Genomic DNA, 25,336 nt, shown 5'->3' on the forward strand with positions numbered 1-25,336 from the left:
GATTGTCTCCATATGTGATGCCACCACACTGAAGGTTCAGTTACATAGGAAGGGTTGCTGTCCAAAATAATGTGTCCACTCTTTTGGTATTATCATGTTTTGGCAACAAATGTATTTTAGTGGTGTTTGAAGTTGCTTGATGAGGCCAGTAATACGTGCAGGTTGAGGAATTTGAAGTAGAACCACTGCATCTCCAGAGAAAGAGGAGACAGTTAAAATTATTTGGTCATCTAGAGAGGGTGTCGCAAGAGCACGACTGGGGAGAAGTGACACAGTTGATGGTCCACAACACACTGAATGGATTATTTCTCCAGCGTGAGAGAAGTACCTGGGAATTTTTTAGAGGTACCTAGTGGTTTATTCCAGGGGTATGGTGGCCATGGATTATTGTAACTATGATCCTGACTTGAAAACAACAAAGTGAGTTTACTTCACTATTTTCTTGTCTTTTTCAGTATTGGTTAATTGTTTTGGAAAATATTGGCTTAAATTTGGGAAATACTTTCCTGCATTTGATTTTGGAGACAATTCTTGTCTTAAAAAAAAAAATAAAATAATGGAAGGTGACGTAACATGCCAGCCCCAAAATATAGGACTGTTGTGCTTTTTTTTTAAAAGGCACTAAAGTCATTTAGACTAGCAATAACTTTTTTTTTTTTTTTAAAAGAAAGAAACTAGGTACTGTAAATGCAGAAGCTACTAAACAGGAAAGTTAATTATATACAGTCTTGAAGTTACTAAATTATTTTCTTTTACAAATGTAAAGTTTATACAATGAAGTCATTCTGATTTACTTTCATACAGCATGCTCCCAACTGACAACCTCCGAGCATTGTACATATTTACAATTATACATAACATTAACACACACTGGCTTAATCAAACCGGAGTGTGTCCTGGTAGCACTGGACGCAGGGAAGGAAATAGCCAGTCCACAGGATCTCCTTGCACACATATCCATACCCTAACAGGGCTATTTTGCTGACATGTACGTCTTTAGGGGGGTTGTAGAAGGAAAGATCGATCACTTTAAGAAAATCCCAAGCAGACATACGGAGAGAGTACCAACTGCATAATGGGCAGTGTCCAGCCTTAAGAGTCAATCTCTGGATTTTAGATCTGTATGGCTGCAGAACTTACCATTGTGTCTGTGCTGTATTTGTTTTCACACAAAATACCAAGCAGTGTTTAAATGCAGAGAGCGTATCTCCATAGATGTTTTTATTTTTTTAGTCACTCGATAATAGTGAAGAAAATAAGCTCATATTAGTTGGCAACAAAGAAAATAAAAATCCTACTAGTCTATGCAGGTTTCTTACAAAAATGCTTCAGTAATATAACAGTCCTTATAAAAGATCAATCAAAGTCTACCTTGCCACTTACTGGCCATTTTATAGTAACTTTCCGTTTCTGTGTAAGTGTCAAATTCACCACCCCTTATTGACATCCTGCATCAGAGAGCTTGAATCCTTTCAGCGCTTTGCTCTGTAACACATTTATTAAAGAAAGCATTCTACTGTTGTGAGCGCCAGTCAATGAGGGAAGTAGAGAATGAAGCAGTCAAGTGCCCGCCAGCCGCTGTATATGTACTGGTTATTTTAACTGCTGAAGGTTATTGACTGGGTGGGGAACTTCCTTTTTCTTGGGATTTTCCTCAAATGATTTTTTAGCTGAAAGCCAACAGTTGCTTTTGCTTTTTCTCTCCATTCCTCTCCTTTTTTATTTTTGTTACTTGTTTTACTAACAGAGTCCAATTCATTTTAAGGATATTTCTGCTGTCAGCTTACTAGTACATATGTTGCATGTTCAAAATTGATTTATGTTATTATTCAGGAGCTAAATATAAATTCATATAAACTTCTTGGTATAGTACATGGAACTATTGACTATAACTTGACAATGGCAATGGCTGTAGTTAGGGGCAAAAAGTCGCGATCATTAACACCAAGACAGCGTACAAAATGATGCCGAGTTGTAAAGTATGCCATGGTGTTTGGATGTTTCCTGTTCAGACTGAATTGGCTTTGAATGACCTTCAGTGCACTGGAAGAACTTTTGTTTATTTCTGTCATACACAAAGAATTCACTTTTGTGATGAACCTCCATTCATATTCACATACTCTTCCTTGGTACTGACATGGGTGATATACTTCCATGATAACAGAGTTCAGTGCAAGGTGTTAATTCAGCAGCCCAGTGCTTCCAGTAACAATGTAGGTAAACATCTCATTGTCGCCATCAAGGTTGTGAAACTTTAACCAAAACCACGGGGCATATTTTACACGTCCTTTCTCAAGCCCTGTGTAGCATAACCCGACTAATGTGTGCCCCATGATTTACTCCCTTTTGCAAGTGCAATACACATCCCTTTCATCGTTACACTATTCCAGATTTGTCCACTCTGCAGTGTTCTTATTGTAAAAATGGTCCAAAAGGAAAGCTGGAAGAAATATTCCGTGGACCCTTCATCTCACCCTTCATCTCACTCTAGCCGGAAGAATTAACGTTGTTAAGATGAATATCCTTCCTAAACTTTTTTTATTTCAAAACATTCCAATATATATCAATAAATCGTCTTTTAAGCAATTAGATTCAACTATAACCTCATTTATTTGGAACTCAAAACACTCACGTATCCGAAGAGCGACCCTACAAAGACCTCAGGCAGAAGGTGGCATGGCTATACCTAATTTTCAGTTTTATTACTGGGCAGCAAACATACAAGCCATAAAAACCTGGACACAAAAAAATGAACATACACAGGCTTGGCCCACAATAGAAATAAAATCCTGTAGTACTTCTTTATACTCCCTGCTCTGCTCTCCAATAAATGCAGGTTATCGCAAATGTACTAATAACCCAATTGTGCTTTACTCACTCAGAATATGAAACCAACTTAGAAAGCATTTTAAGATGGAAAATCTTTTATCTGTGGCACCTCTGCAAGAGAACCACCTCTTTCAACCCTCGCAAACATATCCAGTTTTTAATACCTGGAAAAGATTTGGGATTAAAATGCTCAGAGATCTTTATATAGACAACATATTTGCATCCTTTGAACAATTATGTTCCAAATTCAACCTCCCAGCTACACATTTCTTTCACTATCTTCAAATTAGAAACTTTGTTAAACAGAAACAGCCAGATTTTCCTCATCTCGTACCCTCCACCATGCTGGAAAAATTCTGCTCAATTTCGAGGAATTAGATAGATAGATAGATACTTTATTAATCCCAAGGGGAATATCACATACTCCAGCAGCAACTTACTGATACAAAAAACAATATTAAATTAAAGATTGATAATAATGCAGGTAATGCAAGCTGCAATTGCAAATATGTATTCATATGAAAAGCCATCTCTGGGTTTTGTGATTCTCTCCCCCTCCACTTGCATCTCAGAGATGTACAGGTTAGGTTAATTAACAGATCCAGAGGGAGTGAACTGGCCTTTGGATAGACGGACCCATCATCATAAGTTGGTTTCTGCCTTATTCCTGACATAGCTAAGATGTCCTTAAATTCCTGCAACTCTAAAACTGGATTAGGCAATGTCTGAAAATTGATCAATTATTGAAAGCTACAGTCATGGCTGGTGTTGGGACCTGACTGAAAGCAAATTTTGCCTAGTTCCTCAAATTTCAAACCCACTTAATACACAGGATGTTATTACACTTATCCCCACAGGATATTGGGGGGATGGTTCCTACATTCACATCTTTGGGTTCAAGGTAAGAACCCATCCTATCCCCTCTTAATCATGCAGGGCTAGTTCAAATTCACTAGCTAACTTAACCTTTATGTCCTTTAGGACATGGGAGTAAAACAGGAGTGCTGTGAGAGAGAATCGGTGAGACATGATGAGATTACAAAATCCACTCACAATGCTTATTAATAGGAGTATTAACAAATGTTTGGACACACTGTCTTTCTCCTACTATGTTATTCTTTGATAATTTACACAGCTGAAATGTTTTTAGCCATTCTTTATCAAACCCACTTATTCCACCCTGGGTCAGATTATGGGGTGATTCCATGACAAAACTCTTTGCACAGACAGCAAAAATTTGCACAGTGGACGGATGGAGTGTAGTGGCATTGCTGTGTTCATATTAAAAAAAAAAAAAAAGATGGGAGTTAAGTGAAAGAGAGCTTTGCTGATGTCACCAGGGAGCGATCCGCTTGCAGTACTTAGAGGCAGTCCCTGTACATGTGAGCGTAGGAGTTCTCCTTTTACCTCACAGTGTATAAAGAGCTACGTCTGGGGTCCTTTATACACCAGATGTTGCAGGTTTGTGTCTGGCCAGTGGCAGTTGCCCCAGGGCAAATGTGTGGACTAGGAAGAATTGTTGTGGGATTCCTCGACAAAACACTAATAATAATAATAATAGAAACGGATGAAGGCAGAAAACCACCCTGGATGGATCACCAGTCTAAAGCAGAGAATATTTTCACACACTCGCACTAACACTAGATCATATGAGCCCAACTCAAAGTTGCAAGTTAACCTACACAGCAGGTTTTGGGGTGTGATTCAGTGATTCGGAAACAGGAGTTCTCAGAAGAAAGCCCAATGCAGTCAAGAGCAGCACATGAAAAATCCATACAGATGATGATTATTCAAAAGAATTCTATCAAATGAAGTCAGATACCTTGTAGTGTCCACACTAGATCACTGTCATCATTGGTTTAGATATCTTTAGAGTTCAAAGCTGCTTAGTCTATTTCAGGGTGAAGAGGATTTTGGTGTATCATAGAAGCACCAAACATAATGAGGAGCCAACTCCAGGTGGTTTCGCTTGTCCATCTCAGGGCATGTTGACACTCAAACCCATAATCGCCTGTGCCAGGGCAATTCACCGTTCCATATACAGTATTAGTTGTGTTTGGTGAAAATCCTAAGAAAGGGTTCAGAACTGCCTCTCACTATTCTTTCCCAGGTCAGATGAAGAGTAACCGTTAATTTGCTAATTTCTCTACAGTTGTTTGTCATTTAGCAGTTGAATCAGCCTGGAAGGCTGCAGTAAATGGACATTGAAGTGTGGGAGTTTCTGACACAGTTTACATTGAGTCATGAACTTGTGCTATCTGTTGTCACCCAGTAAATTAACTTCAATAAAATGAGTTTCCTATTCAAAATAATTATGAAAGTCTCTCATGAAGCCTTGCGCAGCACCTGAAATAGCATCCAGGTTAGCTGGGGTAACATCTATTAGCAGCTCTAGTAGGTAACACAATGACTGCAAACTCACATTACTAGGATGAAGGATTCAACCTAATCCCTTTAAGGAACGGGGGTGTTCTTTGTCTTGTAATTGCTATTTTGGGACACTTCATCATTTCTTGCCTCAATGTGAGGGGCATTTGCAAAAGACAGATTTAATCCTGCATTAGTGGCCTTGAAGTGACTGCTAAACAGATAATGCGGCAGGCGCTAGCCAAGGGCAGGTTTGTGACACATCTTTTATGTTACTTGCTATCTTCACTTTTCATTTTTTATTTCCCAAGTTTTTTTCAGTATACTGACAATAAATCTAATGCCCTGTCAGTTTTAATGAGAGTTTGGAAACTTCCTCAGCAATCAAAGGCACTCTGTGTTTATTTGCAACTGGTCAGTGTGGTTTTGGGAGGCCTGTACCACACTGGTCTCTCCTTGACCTCTTTTCTCTTAATAGGGCTGTTGAATACACTATGTGTGTGAGATGTCTGATAGAAACCATGCTGTGTGGCTTGTGCTGCTGCCATATGGCATCAGGGGCTTTACCACTTACTTTGTAGAATTAGAATGTTCTCTCTGGCTCTGTTTTGTGCTCTCATCTTAAAATCTCCACGGTAGGTTGACTGAGGAGTCTAAATTGACCCAGTTTGAGTGGGGTGGTGGGTGTTTATGTGAATGTGCCCTGTGATGAAGTGGCATACCATGCAAGGTTGATTCTTTCCTTGAGCCCAGTGCTCTTGGAACTGATTTTATATGGATGTTCCTTAGTGAAACCTGTCCCCTGTTGTTCACTCTCTGCTGTTTCCACGTCTCTGCAAGAGGGATTTCTAGTTGCAAAGATGTTGAACTGAAAACTACAAGACCACCCCTACGATTAAAAAACCCAAACTCGCATTGGTGGAAGTGTGCAAAAAAGTTGGACCTGTGTGATGCTAAGGTAATTTTGGATTAAAGTGTTATCAGTGAAACAAAATTTTATGAAAAGAATTAAGGTTAAATGACTTCAGCTTTTTGCCCTACTTCTTGGCTATTTGGCCACTGTGTCAGCCATCAGAAAGCAAATATGCATGCCAGTTCAGAGACCCCTTTGTAGGCACTGGGAGAGTAAAATCAAAATTGCTGTTTTTACTTAGATGGTTCAGATTTTAAATTAAAAATGATGAGTATGTCATTTTATTTCAGCTTATACTGTATATGCATTCATATTTTAAAATAGTACTTTTGGCTTTGTCCAGCCAAGGTGTGTTTTATAGTTGTAGATGCTTATTGTATTGATTTTGCACATATAAGAGCTATAAATGTAAAGTGTTTGGCTAAAACTTTTTTGGTATAAATAGATGTAAGCTGGTATAAAGAGATCAGAGACCTTTCCAACAAACAGGAGAGTCAGTCAGATCCATTCATTCATAGTATCATATCTGTTATCCATATCCAGCCTCCTCTTAGCAAGCCGAGGGTCATGCAGCTACTTCCTGTCCTGGCGACACTGGCTGCAAGATGAAACACTCACTTCTTTTACTTCTTCTTCATCTTTCGGCTGCTCCTGTTGGGGGTGGCCACAGTAGATCATCATTTTCCATATCTTCCTGTCCTCGTCATCTTGCTCTGTTACACCACCACCTGCATGTCCTCTTCCTCTTGCCGGGCAGCTCTATCCTTAGCAACTAAAACTCCTTACTACATTGACCATTCAGAACCTGCACATCTTGTACCAAAAGTAGATAGTAAAAGGAATATTTTGTAATTTCTTGAAAAATGAAGAAATCACTTGTGTATTTGACATCTGGCAATAACCAGGTCAATGGAAGAAAACGGCTCAAACTAATAATGAAAAAGTTATCAGAGCCATGAAGAAAAATTGTGAAACAATTCTTTCCTAAATAAATTCCATAGTGCAGGGGTGAAGGGATCCCAATGTATTGCACACAGAATTCTTCAGCAGCCGACAAATGAAAGCCACACCACAAGGTATATACCTCTCATTAGCTTCAAAAACTTAAAATAACACATCTGAATCGGAGGTGGGAAAGGGGACAAAAGCGATATTGAGAGAAGACAGCAAAATATATCTCAACCAAAGTCATGGCAAGGTGAAATGTATAGGGAAAAAAGAATTTCAGACAATGTTTAGCATGCCAGAAGATCTGGGGAAGATGCTCTTATCTAAAGTGACTTTTGGGGAAACTGCAATAGATACAATGACTGAAACATGATGGTGGTACTATGACATTGTGGATTGGGCACGAAAATTACTTTATCTTGTCTAGTAATGTAAAAAGTGAATGGAGCGGGGCAAAAAAGTCTTAAGAAATGCACTGTAACCTTCTTGTCAGCTGCATTTCCAAGAAAATTTCACCAGACTCGTTAGTGTCATTTCATCATGCAACAGGATGATCCAAAAAACAATGCAGAATCAACCACACAAAAGATGGGAGGTACTTAGAGGGCTGCTAAAAATGACTTGTGTTTTGTCATGGAATCACACCAGGATCCATCCCAGTTCAGACTCTTGCACTATGGTAACTGCCAGTAGCCAGCTGTAAACCTGTAATGTCCAGATTACAATGGCCCTCCTTTACAAAAGCAGCTCCTTTACAGCACAAACTAATAGAACTAGAATTGTGCATGTGTGTTGTCATGATATGTAATCCAGACATTTTGTGGTCTGTGGGTTAAAGTTATTTCTAAAACACATCTTAGAGTCTTAAGTAAGCAATTTATTGTTTTAAAAGGTAAAGCTGTGCCGAACTTCTCCTTGAAAGAGTGCTGTAAGATTACAATATAGCAAAGGCACTTTATGCTGACTTTTGTCTCTGCTTTAAAGTATGTTGGTGTTTCTCTAGAATTCAGCCTCTGTCCTTGAGTTTGAGCACAAAGAATATCTCGCATATGGTTTATGGTTTAAGTTATCTTACTCTTTATCTTTTAAGAACATGTGCCTGCCTGAGATTTGCATGCTGTCAGCCATATCCTAAAGATGTTCTTGAATATTAGTATCTGTAAAACGTTTGTCTGAACAAGGAATTGTTGCCATATCTGTGATTGCAGTGCACGACCAACCTCTTTCTTGATAGTCTCCTTAAATGTCTTTGTTAAATAAATTTCTTATATACTTGCTGGAGCCCTGAGAGCCTTTGTATACTATTGCCAGCCTGGGGTTCAAGAAGAAGAATCTTGAATCAAGATTTTTGCCCCGAATTGTACACTGGCCACCAGAAGATAGCCAAAATAGGATGGATCGTGATTGTATTCCATGGCAAAATGACACAGCTGCTTCCAAAACTTGACAAAACATCTCATAAGAACAAATCAGCAATTTGGTGACATTGGATGCATTTATTGTGTAAGAAGGATCTACCTCAAACTTTGTTATTCCAGTTCAAGGTTATGGGGTCCAGAACCTATCCAGGCAGCATCAGACTCAAAGCAGTAAAGAACTCTGGCTGGAGTGTACATCCGTGAATTTAAGACAGTTCTTCCCAATCCTCATCTAAAATGGAGTTGATGAAACACAATAAGTGGGATTACTCTAGCATGTTAAGCATATGCCCACAGATTAAGAGTGACATTCTGTACTTTCGCTTTAAATGATCCTTTTTCTCTGTAAGTAATATTGTAAAAGTGTACAGCAAGTGTGCAGTTTTGTCTCCTCCAGCCCCATGCTGATCATGGTGCCAGCTGGGGCTTGAAGACTGGTTGCATAATGGTCAGATATGCAAATGACAATCTCGCTGTACACATTTCAGTAAACTGATAGTGAACTTTTGGGTGGTATAATATGTTCTCCTTACACAATTTTGGAAAGTAGTAATGGTAAAGATTCAATACCAGAAAATAGACTGCTGGGAGCAATAGTAACAGTTTTATGCAGTTGTAATTGATAGGAGTGTAGTGCCATTTATGCTGGACTGTATTTTGTAGCACTGCATGATTGTTACAGCTCAGCCTACAAAGATGCCTATGTGATGACATTTAAAGCTCAGGCAAGTTCCTCATTTTGTATAACATGGCAGACCAATGGCATCATGTAAACTTCATGGATCAAGTCCAGCTTTTATTCACTGAGCCAGTATTGTTGTCTGTATTTAATTTTGATTCTTTGATGTGTGAGTTATGAACATGATTCCATTTTGTTCCTTTGTATATCTTACCCATATACTGTGTGTGTGTATATATATATATATATATATATATATATATATATATATATATAAAATTTCTGCAAAAAACGTTAATGCATCATTGATTCATTCCACCTTTTATGTATGAATTTTTGACTTATATTTTATGCATCCTATAAACAGTTCCAGATGCTTCCTGCTACTTTGCCCAGGTTTGCTGAACACTGAGCAAGGCGGGACGAGTGTAAGCTTGTATCTTTAAAGGAAGGAAGGCAATTTTTTTTTTTTTTTTTTTCATCCTTCAGGCGAAGAACAAGGAGACAGGCATTCTGGCAGCTGCAAAGGTGATTGAGACCAAGAGCGAGGAAGAGTTGGAGGATTACATGGTTGAAATTGACATCCTAGCCTCCTGTGACCACAAGTACATTGTGAAACTCCTAGATGCATTTTATCATGAGAACAAGCTGTGGGTAAGAGAACAGTTGACATTACATATGTTCTAAATTTGTACAGAGTAGAAGAACTAAATCTGTCAACATGCTGGTAATGCCCAAGTTAACCAATTTCAGGAGAATCCACTAACTGGACAATGCAAATGCCACCTTTTTAAAACTGTATTAGGATAAATTAAAGTCAAAATTAGGTGTGCAAGTCAAGCCAGTATACATTCTGAACTATTATTTGTAACTTAGCACCACAGGAACGGAAAAACAGAAAAAAAAAAAATTTTTTTTTGTTTTAGAGAAATGCCCATAGCTATTGTAAACTGGAAAACAAAAACTACATACATTCTGTTTTTAAATGGTCCTTTGCGTCCATTTTACAAAGTTTCACCCCATCCTTCATATTTGACTTCTGTCCTCATGTACACAAGAGATGTACTTTAGGGTGTCTGTCCACGAACCACTCCTACCTTGTTCCCAGTGCTCCAGCAGTAGCCTGCTGCCCTCCATGACCCTGAACTAGATGAAGCAAGCTTGATAGATGGCCAGTGTAGTTTATCAAAAAATCCATAAAACAAGAATTCTATAGGCATGCGACAAGGAGTAGGTGCAAAGATATGCACATCTTATTAAATGACAAAGACAGTGGACTCCAGGGCTGTACAGTCGGGACTCTAAACCTTAGTCTCAGACTACTCAATTTATCATACCATCGAAAGGGCACAACATTCAAGATACAAGGCATTTCATTGCTGCCACCATGATCATCAGGATACTTTTTAATACCCCAACCTGTTAAAGTTTGGATTTAATGGCTTTAAAGATGATGTTGTGGCTGAAATATATATCAAGATACCATACTTTTATTAAAAGTCTAGAAGAAAAAGATCACTTATTTAAATTAGTATATGAAAAATTGGAAATTTAACACATTATTTTATATTTTCCATGTAGTCAGAGTTGGTACATTCTTGCTGACTCTGACTCCACAGCCCTGCTGCATGGCATAAATCGCTGTGTCAAAATGGTAACACCTGCTGCTCCACAGCTGGTGCCCTGTCCAGGTATTGTTCCTGTTTTGTGCCTTATGATTGCTGGGAAAGGCATGACCTGCCCTGGATAAGCAGATTAGAAAATAGATGGATAGATGTAGAATTTATTCAAACAGTATCAGAGTGGTACAATAAATAGCACTACTGTCTCATAGTTCAAACATTCCATTTTCAAATCCTAGCCTGAGCACTGTCAATGTGAAGTTGGCACATTTTCTTTGTGTTTGGGTGGTTAGGCTGATGGAAACTAGGCCAATTTAGACTCCCTAGAGTGTACATGTAAATCCCATTAGGTACAGTACATGTATGTCCCATGATAGACTGATGTCCTTATGAGAGTTGACTCCTGCCTTGAGCCTGCTCCTGCTGATGGAGTTTCCAGCCCCAGCAACCTTCAGTTTATTGTACATATTTCAGGAAATGAACAAGTAAGTGAACAATGCAGACTCTTTGGAGGGTGAATGTGTTCTGAGATGGTTTGGTGTCCCATTTAAAATTGGTTCCTATCTTGAACTTTTTGATGTTGTTGGTGTCGACACTTTCCCTCCATCACCCATGTTAACCTGTACTGTATTAAGTAAGAAAATGAATGACTAAGTGACATGTTACTTGTTGATTAGCATGTGCAAGTAAGAATTTCACTGTACTGTAAACACATGATAATAATGATTCCATAAACCTATAATACAAATCGAGATGAGACTTTTTAGCCTGAGACAAGACGTGACTTTTTCAAAGAGATACTTTCAAGTCCTGTGAGATGAGACTTTGTGCCCAGGGCCAGAAATAAAAGACAGAGTAGATGACAAAGTAGAACGTTGTAAAGAGGTTCCAAAACATTGGCACGATACACATGCAGAGCAGGTTAGAGATAATGAAAATAATAAAATTCAAAAGTCTCAAAAAAATTACAGTAAAGATTGCATTAGTGCAAATTATTACTCGGTGAAATAACGGAACAGCGAAAAGATATCAAATATATTGTTCGGATTTAAACTTTTAAGTCGTGTAGATCATCCAATTCGTGTTGCCATCAGGGAAAAAGTAGTGTTTCTTCCCAATGAAGAGGCGTATCTGCAAGAATTAAAAGATTTGTTGTTTGGTGAAAGTGAACTCCACATACTCGAGCGGCAGAGACGCGAAGTGGCTGGCGCATAGCGCAGGCTGGGGGGCTTGTGAGTGAAGTGAGCCGGGGGAGAAGCCCCCTAGTTAGCTATAAAATATACTTTAGCTTAGCCTCTTGTTATGCACCATCACCTCTTTGACGAACTGTAGAAATTCATCCACAATTTTCAAGTGTCTCCATCAAAGCAGATACTTCCTTAATTAGATAAATTACATCTCCTGGCCAAGATTGCTTTTCACGTGGCACAACAAACCCACTTCCGTGCTACCTTTCAAGTCTAGACAATATGAAATCTTCATAGGACATTTTGTGTTTATGTGATCCAAGCTTTTGACAACTGTCGATGCAAAAGGTGCTAAAGTAAAGCTTGTCTGTGCTCGGATAAAGAGCAGCTTATGAAAAGAAGCCACACTCACTGAAAGCGTGCACACATCAGCCAGAGGGGCCCTGATACAGCCTGAACAGGAAAGGTTAGTGTAAGCAAACATCCAAAGGAGAAACAAGTCTGGAAAGGGAAAAGCAAAACACATGCAAGTGAAGTGCAAACAGATTAAACATTAATGCAGATGGGGATGTTTAGTAGTCTGTATTACAGTCTTCTCCATAGACAGTTTAGTAGTACAGTAGTAAGAGCCATCTTGAAAGCATCCTGCTGCCATAACAGAGCTCTATGCACTGTTAGCTTGTGTGGCAGCAGGGTGAATAAATTATCTGATGTCATGTAATATCAATTCTTTTTTTACTTTAAAATTTTATTCACAGGCTGTCATGGTAACTCCACAGTCCAGTATTGGGTGCACAAATTGTAGCTTAGTCACTGTCAGTGTGGAATTTTCCTTTGTCTCTGACAGTATTTTGCCGACACACAGGTTTACCTACCACAACCCAACTACTGTATGAATGTCTTAGGTGAACCTGCTCTGGTCTGGCTTGAGTTACTGTAGGTATTGGTATGCCCCGTGACACACTGTGTATCCCATCTAACTCTAGATCCGTCCTTGAGCCAAGTGCTACCTACGTAACTGGGCACCCATGGCTTTCAACTTGAGGAAAAAAAAAAAGCCGTTCACAGAATGGATGGAATGCAAAAAATTCAATTTGTTGGTGTCTGAAGAAGTGATATATAAGAAAGGGAGTAAATAATTCTGTAAAGATGTTAAATACAATAGCAGCTTGATGTAGGGTCCTGCTAAAATTCTATTTAGCATTTTCTCATGAATTATACTTTTTAATGGCTTCTTTCATATGAGCCGTAGGTCATGGGAATTGTCAGGAGCGCCCTTTAGTTTGTACATCAAGAATGTCAGTTAATTTAATACTGAGGTTATGTTTTATTTGTATATGTCTGCCATTTTACAAGTTTTTCTAATCATCAAACTTTTTATGTGTATACGCAGTATGTTTTGGTGTGGCTGACCACCACATTCATTCTCATGGCAATTGCAGGTCTTCACTTTAAATATCTGACATTGACCATTAAAATGAAATCAGTCATACACCAGTTGTAATGTTGTGAATCAATGTTGTGAATCAAACTGTGGTGTTTTATAAAATGTTTTACGTTCAGTAACACATGCTCTTCTAGTTATTCATTTTACACATATCCTTAAAATTTGATGTTGACTTCTTAATGTTAAAGCTCAGCTCTCGTTCTTCACGTGTTGGTATCACTTAAATGGTGCCTGCAGTGCTGTAGCGATTTAATTTTTGAACTCTGTGCTGTTGGCCTCTCTACACTCTGTTTACACTCTTCTCAGAATTGTAAGGGAGGCACATAAAGTGTCCTGCTGCTCTTAAATAACAGTAATTTACAGACTTATGGATATTCAGCCAGTTTTAAGTTTTGGAGAGAGAAAGTGCCTACTAAAACCATAAGTGGTGAAGTGATATTTAAAATTTTAGGCCATAGTATAATGCAAAACAGGCTGGAGCAGTGTCTGGTGCTGCAGCCTCACATATCCAGTGTCATTTGTTCAAATTCTGTGCTAGGGCACTGTCTATCACGTCTGTATGTGCTTTGTGTATCTACTTTTTTCCCAGGTACTCTTTCTTAACTGTATACATCTCATCAAATTGGCCATTCTGATTTGTCCCCATGTAAGTGTGCGCATGACTGAGACCTGTGATGGATTGGCACTGGAATTGGTTCCTGCCTTGAGTTCAAAACTGCCGAGTTAGGAAACCAATGAAATGGATTAAGTTGGGTGAAGAATATAGTAGTATTTTATGTTATAATAAAAAAAAATTACCTGACTAGGTAAATGAGCTGTGTATTATATTTATCCATTATCTCTGTTTAAATTTTTTGGCTTCATTCAGATTTAGGCCCATAATCCAACATTTCAATGAATTATATCACAGACAGGAGTAGGAAGTCATGTGAAGTGGCCCTGGGCCATTCTACCACTGAGATGTCATTCCTAATGTCCAAATGATATATGGCAAAAACTGTAAATCATCTCAAGCTTTGGACAGATTCAGGAGGGGTCATCTTTTGGTTTGTCCCAATCTGAATATGATGAGTTATTTACCAGCTTTACTATTATTATGGTGAGAAACCAACTTGCTTGCTAGGTGCTTGGAAGTTTTGTTAATTTTAGCAGAAGGTCCTGTGCTCATTCAGTCCACTGCTGCTAAAGTCAACACTGATAACTGATTATCTGTTGTAAAACTTGATTGAAATAGTTTTTCCATTTGGACTTCATACAAGAAACAGTGTCCTTGTGCAATTGGTCTAATAATCGTTCTGCAGCAATCGAGCACGTGTGAACTGATAAAGGTGAATTGCATGGGGTTGTTGCTACTGTAAATTTTATTATATCACTAGGCGGTTAAAAAAGAAAACATGTTATTGAAATAATATTACCAAACACACCCACTTCCCATGCACCCAGGACAGAGAGGGGTGTGGTGTGAAGCTAATGCACAACATTGCAGTAAATCAAACCACATCACAGAACTAATGAGGCAAACACATTATATATATCTTTAAAATATAAATATATATTTATAAATCTGGAAATTCTCACTTACTCAGTCTTGAAAGCTGAGAAATGTTACATAAGGAAGTAAAGTTTTTTGCCTTTTGCTGCTTTTGAGATATTAACCCATTAATCAGTCCATCCATTTTGAACCTAGTTATTTCAAGTGTCAGGTCAAGATTAGCCCAAGTGTATTCCAGCAGCAGGTTACTGTGCAGGTCAGCCCCACGCTACCTTGTCCTTTTGCGGAGCGTCTTGAACCCGCTACCGCCGATAACGTACCTGAGGTTTGAGCCAATGGACAAGGACACAGCACACATACAAAGCAAAGGGGTAGGTGCAAAAGTACTCCAGTGCTTTTATTAAAATCAGTCCAAAACCAAAACAGTGTTCAGAAGTGCAGTGCTCTAAATGTTTAATAAATAAATAATCCATAAAACTGAGTCCTAATGGAGATTCAAAACAGTTCCAATCAATTCCATTAAAATCAGAGGTTAAAAACACAGTACAAGAAGTTGTCCATAAAAACATGAACCGTGGTGCAATCCTTTAAAAACGGATATCTCCTTAGCTTCACCTGTTATGAGCTCTTGTAGCCAAGGAGGCGCCTAACTAGCATTTCAGCCCACCTTCAGTGCCGTGCCTAGGCTCGGGCCCCTCCCTGCATGTGGCTCTGGCTCCCTGCAGGACATCATCCCCGAGCCTCTGACTCCTGCTGCCAGGCTCGCGTCCTTGCTGTCCATGGTTCCCCTGCAGGACGCCTCACGAATCTTCCATTCCTCTGCAGGCATGCTGCCTCTCTCCAGCAAGTCACTCCAATTGAACAGCTCATCAGTCACCCCAAATCCCAAGACACTCGGACGGAGTGACCTCCTTCAGCTTCTGTGTGTCGGCCCCACACTCCCTCGGGGGTCATCTTTCCAGCTGTCTGCCTTCTCTCTTTCTCGTTCACTCGCATCGGCTCTCTCTTTCTCGCTCCTGCTTTCTCTCTCCATTTTTTAACCTTCTTTTCTTTTTCTTCTCTCCCTTCTTTTTTCCTTAATTCTTTTCTGTTCGATTCTTTTTCTTTCACTTCCCTCAATCCGTTTCTCTCCTTTTCACATCCCAGCTCTTTCTTATATGCCCCTCAATTGGTTCAGCATCTCAATCGCGCACTGCAGGAAGCCGGTGAACCAATTGGGACAGACCCCACCCTCATGTGTAGGTGCATCTCACTCAAGTTACTCCACCAACTCCACACAGCTGCATGAGCACACACACCCACAAAGAGCGAGCCAGCCAATTAATTATTTACTTATTAAAATGGCCCTTTTTTTCTGTGCTGCAGACCTGATATACCACACAACATCAGCCACAAGACAGACATCAGTACTCCGATTGTGTCCCAGAACTGTATGGGCACACTTACATAAACATTCAAACTCACACATACTAGGTCAAGAGTCGCCAGTCATCTGTCATGCCATCCAAAGATGCTTCCTACATTACACCTTATGCTGATGGGGAAGGTTCCAGGTCTCCCACATTGGACCAAGTGGGTTATGAAAGTGGACTGATGGATGGTTAGTGTTTGATCGGTAAAAGGGCTTAGCCACTGATAACCTGATAGACATATCTGTTTCTAGTATATAATAGTTTTTAGGTATTTAGCGGATGATTGTGTCAAAAGTGACTTTAAGCCATCAAGACATACAAGAGGCACCCAGGTAAGGAGTGTACCATCCGTGCCATCAGTCCATTCATTTTCGTTTTGATTGAAACTGGACTTATAATTGGTATTTCCCTAGTTGCTTAATTTTTATCTGTGATCTGTAATCAAACTGGCATAATCCCATTCAAATGGAGCAAATCCCAGCACCACTGGTTTGAAGGCATTAACCAACCCTGAATTGGTGTAATTTCATTCAACACTCATTACTAGACGATGCAGACTCAATAGTCCTTTTCTTAGCTAGTTTATTCCACTGTTGGGTGGAAGGGAGTGTTATGGTTCAGCAAGAGATGTTGCCCTGGCTTAAGTTTATTTATTTGATATTTATGTTGTTTTTGACTATTATTTGTCATGTGTTTTTTGCTTTTAAATAATTTTTGTTATGATTTATGTCATTTAAATATTGTTTAAATATGTTTTGTATATTTTTGACATTTAAAGGTATATTTGACCTTTTGAAGACAATTCCCCTTTTTGGGTCTATATAGCCGGTAGAGTTTGATGGTCAGGCTGTGTAGGGTGAGGTCTGTTCTAGGCAGGCTAGGAAACCTTTGGCCTAGTTTAGGGGTTTTCTAGTAGCCTTACACCTCTTGGCTATTTTGAGTGTTCAAATGGTAATAGGGAGCAGTAACTGAGCATAAGGCAAGAGCTTGTCCCTGACAGTTTGAATGAGTAGAAATTACTTTTGCCTTTTACTCAATCACGGTCCTGGAGGGCCGCAGTGGCTGCAGGTTTTTGCTCCAACCCAACTGCTTAATAAGAAGCACTTATTGCTCAAGTAACAAACCTGCTTCACTTTAGTTGTCTCGCTCATTATGATTTCGAACTCCTATTGCTTATTTTAGTGTTAAACAGCTGAATCCTTGATTTTTAATTGCTCGTAATTAGCAATAACATGCAAATGACAAAAGAGACCAGCATTTCTCCATTTAGCTTGTTACCATTTACACCTGTGCGTATTTACCATGCACTGTTGGGTTTAATTAAATACTTGGAAGGAAAGTGAAGAGAAAAAAGTGAAGGACTGAGAATTACTCATCCATTTTAGCCTTCAAATCATTTGGATGATATCCTAGATTTTCTTCCCCTTTCTAAGGATAAGAGAATTACCTGACATAGCAGAGTTAAAGCACTAATAAGCCATGAAATTAAATTATTGGCAAGAATTGCTTTCTAATTAAGAAACCGGTTAGAACAAAAACCTGCAGCCACTGCGGACCTCCAGGACTGTGATTGAGGACCCCTACTCTAGTGCGTTCTTTTTCTTTACCATTCTTCCCCGTCGCCAGCCATTGTTGAAGCTTCATGACTGGAGGGAAGCAGTTTATAAATAGGCAGCAAAAGGGAGAATGTGCAACAGACATGATATATAAGGAAATGTCTGTTCTACTAGGCATGTAATCCCCTTTCTGAAATACATTTTACTGCTTCAGAATAAAAAATAAATAAACGTGTCATACAGCAGACATTAGTGAAGTGAGACATGTATCCCCTAAACTGTCTCTTACAGAGAATGCTGTATCAGTCAGTCAGCAGTCAGTGTATTCTTTGTGTTGTTGTTTTTCCTTCAAAATTTTTTATTTATTGGGCCTCACGTGATGTACAACATTTCAGCAGTTCACATAAATTATGCAGCATATATAAATCATGAAATCTAAAGAAGTCTCTTTCACTGTCACCCTTTCTCATGTGCTAGGTGGGTGAGGCCTAGCTTTGCACACATGCTGAGCCTGGGCAGCACGGTTTATGGAGAATTGTAAAATATTTTTGTTCTTGACTGAGAGTGATAACTATGACATTTTGCTCCCTGTTTATTGTGCGTTCTTGTCACATTTGACCTTTGGTCTCACAGACATTGGTGCTTTTAACTCGCAATAGACTGGCTTGTATCACTGGAGCTGCAGTTTCTGTTGCAATGAGCAAGCGACAGAGTCACTTATCTGGTGAAACGAGATTTTCCCAAGTACTTTTTTGAAAGTCATACATTGATTTTGAAGAGGATTACAGAACAGGGAAAGAGCACATTGTGTATATAAATAAGAATTTTACTTCATTGTGAGGACATTTGGGCCAAATACAGTACAAACTAAATCAGGGAGCAGAAAATGTAATATACAAAAGAACCTTACCTAAACATTACTGAACAAACATTATGACTATTTCATAAATGTGCCAGTGCCAAAAAAATAATGTACTCTGTGAATCATTCTGCATGCAGTGAAAGAAACCGTTCAACCATAAATGTCAGGTGTAGTGTCATGGTCCATCCAGTCTTCTATTTCCTGAACCTGCCTAATTGAATTCTCAGCATTGAGGGGCTTTTTTTGGCAGTAGGCATTAAGGCAAAAAAAAAAAAAATGGAATTCCATTTCAGGGCACACTCAAAGCCTGTCTAGTTTTGAGGCTTAACTCATCTCCCTGGGGTGTATAAGGTAAAAACAAAATTGCCACATGAACATGGAGAGAACATGCAAACTGAAGAAAGGCATTGACTGAGCTGGAATTTCAACACCAAGGCCTTTAGTTTACTTTTATACATTTATTATGTTCAAAGTGTTGTGACAGGGTCAGAAATTCAACTTATATTTTTAAAGGAATTAAATGTTTTAAGCATCTTGAACCCAATTTTGACCCCTTTTATCAGACATTTCTGTGTGTTTATGTTCACAGACTAATGTCCTGATACATAATAAGCTTAAATGGAATTTGGCATGGTCTTATAAAGCTATAAATCTAGTTTTGAGCAAAATTACCCATACCGTTTTGCTCTACAGATTTAATATTTTTTATGTTACTTGCAAAAATGCTGCTCCTCTTTCTAAAACTTAAAGCTCTGTACTTTTATTTTTTGACAGTTCCTCATAATTTTGACTAAAATGTCACCTACAACTAAGAGATGTGGTGATACACAACTTTTTTCAGGGGTCACCTTCATGGTTTTCACCATCATAACTTATTTCCTCAATAACAAACAGTCCATCTGCTTTTTATACCACCAGATTGATATGTCACCAACTTGTTTTCCTCCTGGTTAAACATGACATTGCATTCAACCATTTCCATTGCATCACAAACTCCTGGACATTCCCGCTACCAAAGCTTAAGCCCCCATGGGCTCCCTCATGAACAACAGCCCTGGCTTCAACATACACTTTCAACGAAGCACCTTGAGCATGGGAAAGACGCTATATAAATGTATTATTATTATGGTGCTACTTGTTATAATTGCCTCCACCAGAGACTCTTTAGATGTCACCTCCATCAAACAGTCTCAAAACATCTTTTTGTTCATTGCTTCTGTGAGGCATATGACAAGACTATATTCATCAGTCATTCACCAGCAATCATCCTAACACCTACAACACCATCACTCATTCTCTTCACTGTTACCACTTTGTCCTCCCATTTTTTTCAAGCAAAGCACTACCATGACTGCTGTCCTTCCAGAAGAAAACTTAGGCCTAACACTATTTCCACTGAACATTCTCTCACCATTACCTTTCCATCTGAGCTTCTATATACAGCACAAATGTGCTGTTCTTATTTACAGTATTTCCATCGCTTTGCCCAATTTGTTCTGTCGTACTTTCTTTATTCCATGTCACACTCATATCTTCACACCTCCTCCTCAAAAGTGCTGAAAAAGATGGGGATGGATAAAGCAGCGGAGGCAAAAGCCTGACACCAAAAAAGTCAATCCTGGGTTTGGAATGTAGTAGGCATTTATATGTGTTGAATGGTTTTTAAGATTTTCATAACTGTCACCATTATGATTTTTGTAACCTATTATCTGGTATTCTGGTTATTTAAGTTGTTGTTTCCTAATTCTCAAACAAGAGGGTATGGCAGTGAAGTAGCTTGCTATACGATTTTCATTATTAGTTGAACCAGCTCACAGTCCTTCTCTTGTTCCTGCCATGCGCCCTATGGTTGCTGGGATAGGCTCCTGCCCACCTATGAGCGGGTTTGGAAGGTTGTAGTGGAGCATACAATTAAGTGAGCAAACTCCTCAGAAAAAGAGGCAAACTAATAAGAAAATAACAAAAGAGATTTAAGAGCTTAAAACGCTGGTAAAAAATAAATTCTCTAAATTTCTTAAGAATATAAATGTGCCACTACTGCTCTTTTCTAAATGGAGAATAAAAAAAGAAAAAAGATCAGCTAATTAAATAATGACTTCAGTTAGAAGTAAAATAGCTTAGTGATTTGAGAAATTGGTTAGAACAAAAACTTGCAGTCACAGGGGTCCTCAGGGCTGGGATTTGAGACCACTGCTTGAAAGTTTATGAAAGGGGTGCAGAATGCAGTGAGTGTGAATCATTCCTGTCACTCTTCAGAGGAGACAACCTAGTAAGAGTTTAATTTTACTATACATACATGATAACAAAGTTGAATTTGAACTTGTAGTTGTTTGGAGAAAAGAGGTAGGGTGACATGCTGAGTGCAGATAGAAGCTGGTGTGGTTGCAGCAGTGATAAGTGAGAGGTACACCAAAGAAATTCCAGGAGCTGATTTCAGAAGTGGCTTCTGTGGCATTGCAGGTGAAGTTTATGAAGGCTTTCTGAGGAGTAGTATCTTCTATGGGATTGAGACTTGGACTGATGAAAGGAGAGCATGAAGCAAAACTGTAAAGAATGGGGATTAGAAAGATCATGTACATCTGTGGGGGGTCATTGACTGAGAGGTAAGGGAAAGACTTGTAGGCAACAGATGTTGTGCTAAGAAGAAACAGAGTAAGGAAATGTAGAGAATGATTGGGTGAAGTGGCACAACAAAATGGAGGCAGAGGAGGTGAGGCCCAGAGGAAGACTGAAAACAATGCTGTTCAAGGTGATGTGTAAAGAATAGGTCTCACCCCAGAGGATGCCAAGAATCAAGGAGAAAGGAGGAAAAAGATTTGGGGGGCAACCAGCTAAAATGGACAAACTGTGAAAATGGCTGTTAAGCTAGTGGTAGAAGAAGAAGTAGATATTTCTGCCTCAAACATAGCACAGTTATGGAAAGAAAACTTGTATTATCTTCAAGTTATTCTCCCACATAAAAAAATGTCAGCTTTCCGTTTTTAACTGCTGAAATCACTGATTTACAGTTGTGCTTGAAAGTTTGTGAACCCTTTAGAATTTTTCTATATTTCTGCGTAAATATGATCTAAAACATTATCAGATTTTCACTCAAGTCCTAAAAGTAGATAAAGAGAAACCAGTTAAACAAATGAGACACAAATATTATACTTGGTCATTTATTTATTAAGGAAAATGATCGAATATTACATATTTGTGAGTGGCAAAAGTATGTAAACCTTCACAGGAAAAGGCAGGCCCTGCATACAGAACTTAACATCTTAACAACTAAAGAAACTGAACAACTTATTTATAAGTCTAGACAGCATTACTATGAACACGGAGAAAAAGCTAATAAGCTTTTAGCTCAACAAATTCATAAACAAGAAGTTCACAATGCAATACCAGTAATCACCAACAAGAATGGAGAAGAAATCATCGACCATAATAAAATAATGCACACATTTAGAGATTACTATAAGTCTTTATATTCCACTGAGCCCAAAGAAGACAACACGCAATCTAATGCATTTCTGGATAATTCACAAATGCCACAAATAGATGCTTTAAGTGCTGAGGAACTAGATAAACCTCTAACGCTAACAGAATTACTAGACGCTATAAAGTCACTACAAAGCGGGAAATCATCAGGCCCTGATGGTTACCCCGTAGAGTTTTATAAGAAATTCTCCACTCAGCTAGCTCCACTCTTATTGGTAACATTTACAGAAGCTAAAGACCACCAAATACTACCTCAAACATTTCGACAAGCATTAATCACCGTCTTTCCTAAACAAAATAAGGACTTGTTACAATGTGCATCATATAGACCAATTTCACTCCTGAATAATGATGTTAAGATACTCTCAAAAATCCTAGCTAGAAGGATGGAGAAAGTGCTGCCCTCGGTAATATCACAAGATCAAACTGGATTTATTAAAGGCCGACATCTATCTTCAAATCTCCGACGCTTGTTTAATGTTATATATTCACCAGCAAAATCAAACACCCCAGAGATATTACTATCATTAGACGCAGAAAAGGCATTTGACATGATCGAATGGAATTACCTTTTCACTGCATTGGAGAAATTTGGGTTTGGCCCGAATATTTGTGCTTGGATTAAACTACTGTATACCAGTCCAGAAGCTTCAGTTTGTATTAATAAAATTTGCTCAGACTACTTTAAACTAGAACGTGGTACCAGACAAGGATGTCCCTTGTCGCCACTGTTGTTTGCAATCGCTATTGAACCACTGGCGGTTCACTGCCGAAATTCTCATCAGATAAAGGGGATTGTCAGAGAAGGACTGGAACAGAAAATTTCTTTATATGCAGATGATATGGTCTTATATATATCGGACCCAGAAAACACTGTCCCTGCTGTTTTAACAGCACTAACAGAATTTCAAAAGATATCTGGTCTTAGAATTAATCTGAATAAAAGTATACTCTTTCCAGTGAACTCACAAGCATATAATAATAAATTAGACACCCTACCTTTTACCATAGCAGATCAGTTTAAATACCTAGGGGTAAATATCACAAGTAAACATAAAGCTCTTTATCAACAAAATTTTGGCGTCTGTATGGAAAAAATTAAGCAAGACTTGCATAGATGGTCAACCCTTCATCTCACTCTAGCCGGAAGAATTAACATCGTTAAGATGAATATCCTTCCTAAACTTCTCTATTTATTTCAAAACATTTCAATATATATCAATAAATCGTTTTTTAAACAGTTAGATTCAATAATAACCTCATTCATTTGGAACTCAAAACACCCACGTATCCGAAGAGCGACCCTACAAAGACCTCAGGCAGAAGGTGGCATGGCTTTACCTAATTTTCAGTTTTATTACTGGGCAGCAAACATACAAGCCATAAAAACCTGGACACAAATAAATGCACATACACAGGCTTGGTCTGCAATAGAAGTAAAATCCTGTAGTACTTCTTTATATTCCCTGCTCTGCTCTCCAATAAATGAAAGTTATCGCAAATATACTAATAACCTAATTGTGCTTTACTCACTCAGAATATGGAACCAAATTAGGAAGCATTTTAAGATGGAAAATCTTTTATCAGTGGCACCTCTGCAAGGGAACCACCTCTTTCAACCTTCGCAAGTATATCCAGTTTTTAATACCTGGAAAAGTTCTGGGATTAAAATGCTCAGAGATCTTTATATAGACAACATATTTACATCTTTTGAACAATTACGTTCAAAATTTAACCTCCCAGCTACACATTTCTTTTACTATCTTCAAATTAGAAATTTTGTTAAACAGAAATTGCCCGATTTCCCCCACCTTGCACCCTCCACAATGCTGGAAAAAATACTGCTCAATTCCGAGGAAACAAACACTATTTCCGCAATATATAAAATCTTATTAGAGTCCCTACCTTTCAAAGATCCAAGAGGACATTGGGAAGAAGATCTCTTAATCAATATATCAGAAAAGGAGTGGAAGGTAGCAAAGCAGAGAATTCACTCGAGTTCTATATGCGCAAAGCATAGAATTATTCAACTAAAAATTATATATCGAGCTCATCTGTCTCGCTTAAAACTGTCCAAAATGTTTCCAGGCCAGGATCCAACCTGCGAGCGCTGCAACCAAGCTCCTGCCTCACTGGGTCACATGTTCTGGGCCTGCACCAAACTAACATCATTTTGGACAAAAATTTTTAAGTGCCTCTCAGACAGCCTTAGTATCACAATCCCTCCTAACCCACTAACAGCTGTGTTTGGTGTCCTTCCAGATGGACTTGAATTGGAGAAGGACAAACAAACGGTGATTGCATTCACTACACTCTTGGCACGCAGACTTATTTTGTTAAATTGGAAGAATCCTAATTCTCCTCTTATAAGTCAGTGGGAAACTGATGTTTTATATTATTTGAAATTGGAAAAAATCAAATTTTCAGTTAGAGGATCTCTACAAAATTTTTTCAAAACTTGGCAGGATTTAATCAATATTATTTTAGAATAAGAGAATTAACTATTATTGCATTTAACTCCCTTCTCCATCTCTTATTTATATAGATATTTACTTCTCCCCTTCTTTTGTCTAATGTTGCCTTATTAAAAAGCTTAAAGCAATTTTCCTTTAGCTAAGCTCTCCTTCTCAGGGGTGGGGTTTGATTTGTCTTCAAATTTGTTGGGTTATAAATTGATCTGTTTGTATGGAATGATTACAATGAAAATTAATAAAATAAAAATATTAACAAAAAAAAAAAAAAAAAAGTATGTAAACCTTTGCTTTCAGTATCTGGTGTGACCCCCCTTTGCAGTGATAACTGCAACTAAACATTTCCAGTAACTGTTGATCAGTCCTGCACACCGGCTTCGAGGAATTTTAGCCCATTCCTCCGTACAGAACAGCTTCAACTCTGGGATGTTGGTGGGTTTCCTCACATTAACTGCTCACTTCCGGTCCTTCCACAACATTTCGATTGGATTAAGGTCAGGACTTTGACTTGGCCATTCCAAAACATTAACTTTATTCTTCTTTATCCATTCTTTGGTAGAACGACTTGCGTGCTTAGGGTCGTTGTCTTGCTGCATGACCCACCTTCTCTTGAGATTCAGTTCATGGACAGATGTCCTGACATTTTCCTTTAG

At 38.6% G+C, this 25,336-nt stretch overlaps 1 protein-coding gene across 1 annotated transcript in view; it reads left to right on the forward strand.

Moving 5' to 3' along the window:
* stk10 (serine/threonine kinase 10) overlaps nucleotides 1-25,336 on the forward strand; it is a 130,366-nt gene that overhangs the window by 40,401 nt on the left and 64,629 nt on the right. The window contains exon 2 of the mRNA XM_028812731.2: nucleotides 9,644-9,808. Within this exon, the coding sequence (XP_028668564.2) occupies nucleotides 9,644-9,808 (165 nt within the window). The remainder of the gene's footprint in view (nucleotides 1-9,643; nucleotides 9,809-25,336) is intronic.

This window comes from Erpetoichthys calabaricus, chromosome 11 (genome assembly GCF_900747795.2).
Source record: "Erpetoichthys calabaricus chromosome 11, fErpCal1.3, whole genome shotgun sequence".
NCBI lineage: Eukaryota > Metazoa > Chordata > Cladistia > Polypteriformes > Polypteridae > Erpetoichthys > Erpetoichthys calabaricus.